We start from the raw sequence: 11,951 nt of genomic DNA, 5'->3' as shown, positions 1-11,951 counted from the left end.
GTGTAGGTATGTGTCTGTTCAGGTATGTTAGAAGATCTGGTGAGTGTTTGAGGTATTGTGGGGTCCTTACCTGTGCATGACCCTCTCGGAACCCAGACCACGTAGTCACCAGTGGAACATTTCAGAGTTAAGTATCTCGGTCTGCAGCGGTAAAAACAGGTAAAATGTCGTGTTATAAAATTATGTTATCATTGTAGAGTCAACAACTTTGGGTAAAGGTAAAGGTAGAAGAAGGTGGTGCTGGAAGCATGGTGGAAGAAGGTAGAAGGGGAAAAAAAGAAAAGAAAAGAAAAAGGGGAAGGGAGAAAAAGAAAGGGAGAGGATAAAAAAGTGGGAGGGCTCAGTTACTTCAAAGCTGATATTGTCAATATTATATTGTATAAAAAGGTCAAGCTTTCAGTGAAGTTCTGTGGTGAAGTTGGTGGTAAAAGCTGTCCATTGTTCCTCACACCAGGACATGATAGAAATGTTTGCATCTTGGGGTATAGGGTGAGTTCTTGGGATCTGATGTGTCGTTTTGTCGTCTTCTGGCCATGTTTCCAATTGCCTAATGATAAGGCTCAATGGGTGGGAATTAAGGCCTATAAGGGTATAAGAGGCCCCCATAAAGTGATGCTGGTGAAGGGCCTTCCTGAAGTTTAATCTTCTCAACAACGTGAGTGGGATATGCTTAGGTCCTGAGTTCTCGAGCCATACAATGGACAGAACGATGTCGAAGGGTATTATGATTTACAGGGTGACCCTGAGCTGTAGAAGAGGCATCTGTGACATCTTCCGGAGTAGCATGTCTGGTATTAGGTTCGGGGAAAGTGGGATAAAGTGTCCCAAGTAGGGGTTTATAGGTTCTTAGTCATGGGAGATGTGTGTTACAGGTATGTGCTTCCAATTGATAGATCCCCGAAAGAGTGACGTGGAGGTAGGTTTGGGAAGGCCGGTGCTTTGGCCGAGGGGAGTCAAAGTAAGTAAGGTCAGACCGCTGTTTCAGGCCAGAGCAGAATCATTGTCAATGTTCCAGAGAGTTTCAATATATAAGAGCCAGTGTAAGAACAGAGGCTTTTAGTGGAGAGTGGAGCGCAGGTTAGTGAGATACAAACTTTGTGCCATGTATGGGAGGCAAACGAGAGGGGGGGTAATGTTTCCACCTGTTTAGGTAAAGCGCGCCCTGCGGTGAACTGGTGAGGCCGTGGGGCTGCCATTTCGTGGTGTTTCTGAGGCTTTGGCATATGTGCGAGGAGGGTGAGGGTGGGGGCAGCGGCACCTCAGGCTGAAATTGTCTGCTTCAGCAATACTGTCCATGAATGTGGCTCTTTTAAGTGGAGGCAGGCGGAAATTACTGTACCAGTCTGGTACGTCCACTAAAAGAATTTCCAGGGTGTTGCAAAAATGCTCTAGGTCTTCTGGTACTTTGAGATTCGCCCTGCGACCCTGATGTGTCGCTGACAGACAGAATGGGAACTTCCAGTGGTACAATATTGACTTGGCTCTTAAAGTCTCTAGCAGAGGCCTTAGTTCCCTTCTGCACTGCAGGGTAATATTGGATAGATCCTGATAGATTTTGATTTGTGAGCCATGGAAGGAGAGTTGGTTGCGACCGCTGGCCTTATGGAAAATTTCTTCTTTTAGGGTAAACTCTGTCAGGCAGCAAACCATGTCTCTGGGGGGGTCTGAGTCTCTCCCCCTCGGGCGCAGTGCTCTGTGGATGCGTTTGAATATGATCGGCATGTCAGGGGGTCTTTCTAGAACGTTATTGAAAATGTTAGTCACAGGGCGCATGCGCGGAGCCTAGCACGTCGGTCATGTTCGGCTAGAGCTCCGCTTCGTGAGGAGAAATATCCCACAATATAGACTCAGCCCAAAGTAAATTTAAACAGCGGAACAACTGAATAATACGCTCCGAGAGGTGAGAGGAACAATTACAATTACGATTACAATTACAGCGTTATGTCAAGAATTACTACCAGGAATAGCACTTGAATGACTAGAAATGGACAGAGTTCACCGTGCACTTATGGCAAAAAAAGCAGATGGACCTCCACGAGACATTATAGCAAAATTCCACTACTATAGAACAAAAGAACAACTTCTTGCTGCAGCCAGGGGAAAAAACAACTTAATTTTCCATGGCAATGCTTACCAATTATTTGAAGATCTCTCCCAATCAACCGTCTCTGAAAGGCGAGCTATGAAACCCCAATTATTGGAATTACAGCGTCATGATATTAAATATCAATGGGGTTTCCCATTTTCCTTACGCTTCTTTCATCAAGGAAACAGATTTGCCTGCAAATCAGCGGAAGAACTCCAGCAAGCCCTACAAGATCTTAACCTGGTAGAAAACCCTCTTACTACAACTGCATCAAGAAGAAGAACAGCTTCTACTACATCTGTAAAGAACTCATCCCAAGCAGTAAAAAAAAAAAATGGAAATCATCATTTGCACAAGCGGAGTAGACATACATCCCCACCTCAAGACCAAGAAGACACTATGGACTAAAAGACCTGAAAGATATTAGAATCTTTAATCCCACCTTGCTTCTCTAGAACTTGTTCAAAAACTGATCTATTTCTGAGCCTCTCTATAATCGCCTGTTTTCATTTTTCTTTTTTGTTTCCAGTTACCAGGTTATACAAAACTAACTAATTTAATTTACACATATATAGCCTAACATTAAAATAGTTAGTTATGATTAAACACAAAACTTTTTTTTTTTCTCTCATTCTATATACTTTTATATTTGGGCTCCCATGACTTAATGACAATTTATTGAAGTGGTCAAGTAATAACATTGGTACTTAACCGTCATAGATATGTTATATTTATTCTTATTATGGTTTTCTTTAACCTATTTTGACCAATCGTCTTAATACTTTAAGGCGGATGGAACTTTATTACCTGGATTTTTTCCTAGGCATTTTTTTTTTGCCTGATAATTATTCCTCCCCCTATATTATCCCTCTCGGAACTTTAAATATTAAATGTTAACTGTTAAATTTAAATATAGATGATGTTTGAATTTTTGAATTTTTGAATATTGTTAGGGCTTGTAATCATACATCATTGTGATGCTCGTTTCAGAATTTTTTTTTTGTGGCGGGTGTTTCTCTCACGAAAATCCCGTGTGCCCCAATTTGCTTTCATCGGAACCCACAGATATTATGTGGGGACTTGATGAGGGTTCCTTATCCCCTGATGGAGGATTTTATCTTTCATCACGGGTAAACTGCATCTCTCTGCACTTCTATGTTACTCATATGTTTTATGATTTCTTATGATTTTTATTTCTTCCCTCCTTGTCCGCGAGTGTTAGGTCGTGAAGTCACCACATCATAATGTTTGGCAAGGATAGCTTGCAGGTTCAAATACTATGGCACCATTAAACATAATTTCCCTGAATGTACAGGGCCTAAATGTACCACAAAAACATACAAAAGTGTTTCGATCTTTCCAGGCCATGAAGGCACACATTGTGTGTTTACAAAAAACCCACTTCACAAACAAATCTACACCCAAATTTTTTAACTCCTCATACCCACAAGTATTCACTGCTTCAACTGATACCAGACAAAAAGGAACTCTAATAGCTTTCCATAGATCCACTCCATTCTCAATCCATCATTGAATTAAAAAATGAGGGTTTAAGGGACTTTAAGTGAACCTGTGGCCTGGTAAGGCTAGCTGTTCCATCCCTTGGGACTTTAAATGAAAATTTGGCCTGGTAAGGTCACATATTTCCATCCCTGTCATACATTGAGAAAAAAAAGGGAGGAGAGAACAAGGGGGTGGAACTTTAAATGAGGCACGTAGTAGCCAAAGAAATAAAAGGTGGACATTCTAGAGTCTTGTTGTATGTTTGTAATTTTTAATTGATTGCCACACAATACAGTTAAGTAAAGCAGGTACAACATATAACAATGGTACAATGATAATACAGTATAAATTACATCATAAAGGCAGTGTCACGTATATAGCAGAACAGGATTCATCCGTAGTGCTGTCAAATGATAATACAGTATAAGTGGCATTAAACACATAGTATCACATATATGGCAAACAAGATTCTTATGTAATGCACCAAAATAATGTTGGATAAACCAATAAATCATAATAGTATTTGCAGAGTCTATGACCTCGTTGGTCCAAAGGAGGGGGTATGTGGGTAAACTTGGTATCCGGGTAATGTATATTGTGATCATGACGTATGGCAGCTCAACGCGTTTCGTGGCTAGAAGGCCACTCATCAGGAGCACGCACAAGATGTATCTATGAGTAAGAAAAAATGGCCAGTTGGCAGGGTAAATGCGAAGTTAAGCAATAATAGGGTAACAAACCCCTAACCAAAGGTTTGAAAACTTACTGAGGTTCGTGTGTTGGCTGTGTGATGCCGGGTACCATGAGCCGTCCGTACAAGTGCTCCCAACTGGGAGCTGTGGCGGACATCTCGTCCAAAGCCCCCCAACAAGCGTCAACCAGAGCAGGCAATGGAACACAAGGCAACCTAAGTGTTGGTAGGAATGAAAAATGAAGCATGGTGAGACTATGTGCTGAGATAAAAGATCTGAAAGGACGTTATTTAATACTAACAGGATATGTACTAGACATGGCAATAACTATTGTCTCATATTATGCACCTAATAAAAAGCCTATACCTTTTTTATCACACCTTTTTCAGGTAGTGAATTCTCATAAAATGGGATCACTCATTATATGTGGAGATTTCAACCAGGTCCTCCTCCCATTTCTGGATAAAACCCCATATATGCTACCCCGAAGCCAAACCAAACAATCTTTTTCTCAGCTCCTTTCTAAATATAAATGTATTGATTCTTGGAGAGAAACCAACCCAACAAAAGGAAATTTTACATATTATTCACATCCACATCAGACATTCAGCCGAATTGACCACATATTTCTGACAGTAGGAATGTTACCAGAAATACTTACATCTAAAATTATCCCTATCCCTTGGTCTGATCACAACGCAGTCTTTACTTCCATGGCATCTATCATACCCAAAGCACACGACCAAACCTGGTATCTCCCAAATATATTGTTAAAACACGCTTCTTATTGTTTAATAATTGAACAGGCTCTAAAAGATTACTTAAAACATAATACATGCCCAGAAGTCTTCCCTTTGACCCTCTGGAAAGCCCACAAACCTGTCCTGAGAGGAATATTCCAACAACAATCTGGAATACTCAAGAGGGAGCGTAGAAATCTGGCACGGACATTAGAAAATGAATTTGATTCATCTTTTACAGCCTTCCAAAACAATCCCACCCCCATGGCGAAAAATAAATTAGAAAAAGCTAGCTTGGAATATGACTTATTCCTCACAGACTCTGCTGATAAAACGTTGCATCGTTCCAGACATGCATTTTATACCAAATCTAACTCTATAAATAAATCCTTTAAACCAATTAAACTTAAACCAACTAAAAATATATATACAAGCAACCCTCTCAAAATAGTTCAGAAATTCGGTTCTCATTTAACCAACCTTTACTCAGAAACCAATACTCTTAACTCTAACAAAGTTTATTCCTTCTTCTCGAAAATAACTCAATACCACAATTATCTCCTTCTCATAAAACTCAATTAGAGAGACCCATTACTGTGGAAGATGTAGTAGCAGCTATTAAAGGATTAAAAGTAAATAAAAGACCGGGCCCGGATGGGTATACAGCCCTATATTATCACACTTTTACTGATATCATCTCCCTTGTTTTGGCAAAAGCATTTAATAATATTTTAGACAATAAATCCTTTAGACAAGAATCATTAATGGCAATCATTTGCATGATTCCAAAACCTCACTCAGATGACACTTCATGCGCAAATTACCGCCCCATTTCCATGTTAAATATAGATATTAAAATTCTAGCGAAAATTCTTGCAACGCGTCTCAATAATATTATAGGCGCACTAATACATCGAGATTAGGTTGGCTTTATGCCAACACGCCAAGCAGGTGATAACGTATGTAGAGCGGTACTTTTAGCACAGATTGCGAAATCACGTTGAATCCCAGCTTGCTTTCTTTCATTGGATCTCAAGAAAGCATTCAATTCCATTTCCTGGCCTTACTTGCATTATACTCTGCAAAAATGGGGTTTTGGACCCAACTTCATAAATTGGATCATGGCGCTCTACAACAAACCAAAAGCATATGTCAAATACGCTGGTTATAGATCCAACCCCTTTAGTATAAATAGATGAACACTTCAGGGATGTCCACTCTCTCCCCTATTATTCGCCCTTTTCATAGAACCACTTGCCCAAATGATTAGATCTGACCCTACTATAACAGGAATTGAAATTGCCGGTTACCAACATAAACTCTGTCTATTTGCGGATGATATCCTTCTATTTCTTTCATCCCTACGAGTATCCGCTCCTAATCTTATTCCAATCCTCAATGAATTTGCAGTATTTTCGGACCTTTACATTAACCTTAACAAATGTCAAGCTTTGAACATATCTCTTTCAAACGTAGAACTAAACTCAGAAAAAATAGGTCTCCCTTTCACTTGGACTGAAAAGTCTATTCCTTACTTAGGGATCAATTTATCTGCCTCTTTATCAAATCTATTCTCAGTTAATTATCCAACCATCTTAAAAAAATATATCAAATTTGTTGAAATCTTGGTCCCACCTCACATTATCATGGTTTGGAAGAATCAACGCCATTAAAATGATCTTTCCTAAAATGTTATATTTATCTTGGTTCCTGCTTAGTTTCTAAGACTTATACAGAAAAGAGTGATGTCATTCATATGGGGTTCTTCTAAGCCACGAATACAACAGCGTACATTATTTCTCCCCAAGATTAATGGTGGTCTAGGTTGTCCTAACTTTACATGTTACTATAGGGCAGCACAATTAGCTAGTCTTACTAAATACCATGCACAAAATGAAATCCCATTATGGGTGTCTATCGAAGCGGCTGACTGTGACCCATTATCAATATTCAACCTACTTTTGATCTCTCCTAAAGAATTATGAAATCCTATTACTAAACATTATATATTTCTTTGGGATAGATTTAAGGTGGGAAACTACTTGCAATCTGCACACAATCTACTCTACTTTCATTTTATAGAAACCCAGCATTTTACCCAGCATGGGTCTTTCCTAGATCTTTTAAAGAATGGGTATCCTTAGATATTCTGACCATGCGTAAATTTGTGGATTCCTCATCTTTCATCCCCTTTCCCACACTTTGTGAAACTTATGGATTATCTCAATCAGAATTATTGAGATATCTCCAAATTCAAAACTTTTTCTCACCTTTTTTAGTTCCTGACACTCCCCTAAATAGTTCAACTAACTTTGAAGCAATCTGTAAGAAAGAGCCACATTCCAGAGGTATAATATCCCTTCTATACTCTCAATTATTAATTCAACCCAACTCAGAAAAAACATCTTATGTTCAGAAATGGGAGGAGGACCTAGAAAGAACGTTGGAGAAAACAGACTGGAATCAAATATGGTCAGTAACCAAATCAGCATCTCCCAATGTGGCGCTAGAGGCAAAACAAAGTATTAACAACATGGTACCTTGTACCAACTAGGGTAGCTAAATATACTCAAAATTATTCAGCACATTGTTTCTGTGGTTGTTCGGATTTGGGTACTTATCTTCATATCTGGTGGGCTTGCCCTATTGCTCAAACCTTCTGGAAGGAAATATTTCACATTGCGTCTAAATTATTCAAAATAAAATTTCCTCTAGTTCCTACATTAGCTCTGTTTAACCTGAAATTTTTATCATACACACACTTTAAATTGCTGATATAACTCCTTACAGCTGCGAAACAAATGCTAGCGAAAGTTTGGAGATCCCCGACATTGGCAGTTAATGAAGTAGTGAATAGAATGTCAGACAAGATCTCTAAATTTGAAAAAAATATGGCAACCTTGGATAGAAAATTACATGCCATCAACATTTGATAAAAAAGTACTACTGCCATGGTAGCTAATTTAATAGGTTTCTTTTTGAAAATCATTATGCCAGATATTGTGATGGCTTTCGACTTGACCTTGCGCACCTCATTTTTTCTTTTCTTACTCCTCCTTTTCTTTCCTTCTTTCCTTTATATCTTTTTCTCTGTCTATATTCAATCTGAGATTTTGACGTTCTTACACATGTTATTTACACGCATACAGTGTTATTATAGATACAAATATTTCTATTTTGACCGTAATCTAGATAATTTTAATGATCAATTTACTTATTGTTCAGCAATTATTTAAAAGACTTATCACGTTTTCTTTATTGTATTTAATGATATTCTAAATCGTTTTTGGATTTATGTAACTGAGCTTCATTAATTTGATTGTACATTGACTATAATATACACTTGTATAACTTACCTTTGTATACACAATAAAATACTTTGACAAGGAAAATGTTAGTCACTGCCTGGGGGAGATGATTTGGATCTATGGATTCTGGAACACCCCTTTCCCTCAGGTTACATCTTCGCCCTCTATTTTCCAGGTCTTCCATATGGCGATTTATCTCCCTAAGATGTATGGCGTGTGATTCTGTTATTTGCTGCACCTGGCAGAGGGAGACATTGTGGTGGGCTTGAGTGACTTATATTTTTTCCACCCTCAGGGCAATTGCCTGGATGTCTGATCTAAGATCTGAGATGGCTGCCTGCAGTGTGCTTTTGATATCAGAAGCCACGCTGCGGAGGTCGTCTAGATTAAGCGCTGGAGGGGATCTCAGTCCTGTCTCCATTGCGGCTGCGATGTGGGCTGCAGCTTGGGGAGCGAGAGTCACAGGAGGAGGCATCATGTGAGGCCTGCATCCTGCCTCTAGGCCACGATCAGAAGATTTCAGGGATCTGTCTACTTAGCTCTGATCCTTGCGTCCTCGGGGATCGGGTCGCTGACATGCTCAGGGACATCCTCACCATGTCTGGGCTGTGTAGGTTTAGGTATAGCTGGGGTTTGCTGATGAAGCAGAGCCTTGTGGAGCAGGAACACTGGGTTTACGCATCCATCTTGGAATGGATCCAGGCCACGCCCTCGACTATCCTATGTTTAACCCTGTACTGCTGCTTCCGCTCTGTCCACCAGAGCCAGTCCGTGAGCATGAGCTGAAGGACCCCGGGGGGCCGTGACCTGGAGTCAGCTGCAGCCAAATCCATCCTCACCACCAGAGGCTCTTGTGAAAACCTGCTGGCTCTTAGATTCCACTCCTTGTGGAATCTTACGCTCTAGCTCCCTGTTTGGTCTGTGTCGGTGTTCAGGTGGAGCTGCTTTCCTGAACCACCCAGAGCTCCATCCGCAGCAGTCAGCCGAAGGGTCCACAACCTTAGCGGTGTGCTCCTAACCCCAGCGGTGTGCATCTCTCACCTGTCCTCAGGTGACCTGACAACTATGTTATAAATGTGATGGTGAGGGAAAAAAGACTGCGCTAAAATTAATCAAATAGGTGAACACAAGCTGCTGACCCTCAAACATACAAAGTTCAAAATGGATACTATAGTGACAGTGTAGCGCTACAAGAAAGTGTAAATAAATCACAAAATATAGACTAAATAACAAATCTAATAAAACCAAAAAGCTATATATATTGGCTAGACTGGATATGACCCAGTGAGTGTGTGAGAAAAAATGTCCACAAAAGTGTCAAATGGTGTATCCCTCTGGTGAAGGTAGTCCCAATCGTGGAAAAATAGTGTAAGGCTTGTCTGTAGTCAATAGCAACGAAACTCAAGAGGTAAATGGGTACTCTTACCAGCTGTGATGGACCCCAGATGTCATACGACAGAGGGGTCAGACAGGCTTAGGATCTTATGCTGTATTCATCAGCTGTTACTCAGGTACTGGACACAGATGGGTGGAACCGGTTCAAGGTGATATCTTCAGCTCCTGGTCCGTGAAGGCTCCAAGTACTCCCCTGCCAGATGGCCATCTCAAAAGTTGTTCCGTGAAGGCTCCAGGGAATAATCAATATAACCAATATAATAAAAGTGATCACAAAAATATTTTTGTGATCACTTTTATTATATTGGTGTTTACCATTTGACCTTTTATTATTAATAAACCTAATTGGTTTTGACCTGCACCATTGGAGTTCTTCTCCTTTCTTCTGCTTTCATATGATTATAACCTGGAGCCTTCACAGAACAACTTTGGAGATGGCCATCTGGCAGGGGAGTACTTGGAGCCTTCATGGACCAGGAGCTGAGGCTATCACCTTGAACCGGTTCCACCCATCTGTGTCCAGTACCTGAGTAACATCTGATGAATAAAGCATAAGATCCTAAGCCTGTCTGACCCCTCTGTCGTATGACATCTGGGGTCGATCACAGCTGGCAAGAGTACCCATTTACCTCTTGAGTTTCGTTGCTATTGACTACAGACAAGCCTTACACTATTTTTCCATGATTGGGACCACCTTCACCAGAGGGATACCCCATTTGACACTTTTGTGGACATTTTTCTCACACGCTCACTGGGTCATATCCAGTCTAGCCAATATATATAGCTTTTTGGTTTTATTAGATTTGTTATTTAGTCTATATTTTGTGATTTATTTACACTTTCTAGTAGCGCTACACTGTCACTATAGTAACTATGTTATAAAGATGAGAGAAAATAACTACATGATTAAAGCCTACTGCTTTACCATGAAAAATTAGCTTTAGCACCAAAAACCAGAAGTCATAGGGCAGATTTATTGATCTTCAAATTATTGTATGTTATGTGATTGTCTCCTCCACAGATGGTGTATCCCGAAAACTGCACAGCCATCAATGAAATTTTGCTCACTGGATTTAAAGCTTTTGAAGGCTTCAGGATCCCAATGTTTGTTCTGTTTCTGATTATTTACCTTTTGATTTGCTGGGAAAATGTATTTATCATTTATATTATCTTTAGTAGCGCTCATCTCAAGGCACCAATGTTTTTCATAATTCAGAGCATGTGCATATATGATCTGCTGAGCATTTCAAATATTGTTCCAAAATTCCTAAATGACGTTCTTCATGAGAGACCGACCTTCACTGTCACTGGCTGCATTGTACAATGTCAGATGTACGGGACCGCAGGAGATGTTGGGTGCTTTCACTATGCTCTAATGTCCTATGATCGATACTTGGCTGTTTGCCATCCATTGCGCTATTCTTCCTTTGTGAATAATGATATCTATCTTCGGGCGGTCATTGCATTTTGGATTATTTCGGCCTCATTTACAGGTGTAATATCTGGTTTACAAAGTCAGTTACAATTTTGTGGCCATAACACAATTCACCATTTCTTCTGTGACTCTTCTCCATTTATGGACCTGGCCACCTCCGATACAACACACATCCGCCTCTTTATTACTTTTTTAAGCTTGTTCATAATATTGGTCACAATTTTGTCTGTTTTTGTAACATATGTTTTTATAATTAAAACAGTTCTTAAAATTCCCTCATCCTCCGGCAGGAAGAAGACCTTCTCTACGTGTAGCTCCCACCTCATTGTGTTCTTCATGCAGAACAGTCTCTCTTTTGGTGTCTATGCGTTGCCAGCCAAAGTAGTAACACCGCAGCTCACCAACACTTTCGCATTCATATTCTTTTTCTGGACCCCCTTAGTGAACCCACTGATCTATACATTCAACAATAAAGAGTTCCGTTCAGAATGCCTGAAAAAGATTAGGAGAGTGGATAAGATATTTTGACATTTTCCTTTGAACCAAGTAGATCTATGTTTTTTGCCAACTTAAAGTTGAACTTCACTGGCATAAAAGGCATGCACTAATGCAGCTCTACATATATTAATTATATCATTGCATGCATTTTTTAAATGTAAGCAGTTTAAGTACCAGAATTTGACCTGAAATCAGCCTACTGCAAACCCTTTACAGTTTACAGTGTCTATTAGCAGAGCAGTGGATGGTGTCAATAGGGCAAAGATTGGTGTCAGAAGGGCAGTGGATGGTGTC

The 11,951-nt window shown here is 40.0% G+C and overlaps 1 protein-coding gene across 1 annotated transcript; it reads left to right on the top strand.

Moving 5' to 3' along the window:
• Window positions 1-10,745: 10,745 nt before the first annotated feature.
• Window positions 10,746-11,687, top strand: LOC141126756 (olfactory receptor 11L1-like). Its single transcript, XM_073612737.1, has one exon. The coding sequence runs from the start codon at window positions 10,746-10,748 to the stop codon at window positions 11,685-11,687; it is 942 nt and encodes a 313-aa protein (XP_073468838.1).
• Window positions 11,688-11,951: the final 264 nt, after the last annotated feature.

Source organism: Aquarana catesbeiana, linkage group LG01 (genome assembly GCF_042186555.1).
Source record: "Aquarana catesbeiana isolate 2022-GZ linkage group LG01, ASM4218655v1, whole genome shotgun sequence".
In the NCBI taxonomy this organism is placed as follows: domain Eukaryota; kingdom Metazoa; phylum Chordata; class Amphibia; order Anura; family Ranidae; genus Aquarana; species Aquarana catesbeiana.
Note: the sequence above shows the minus strand (reverse complement) of the source record. Positions and strands in the feature narration are given on the sequence as shown.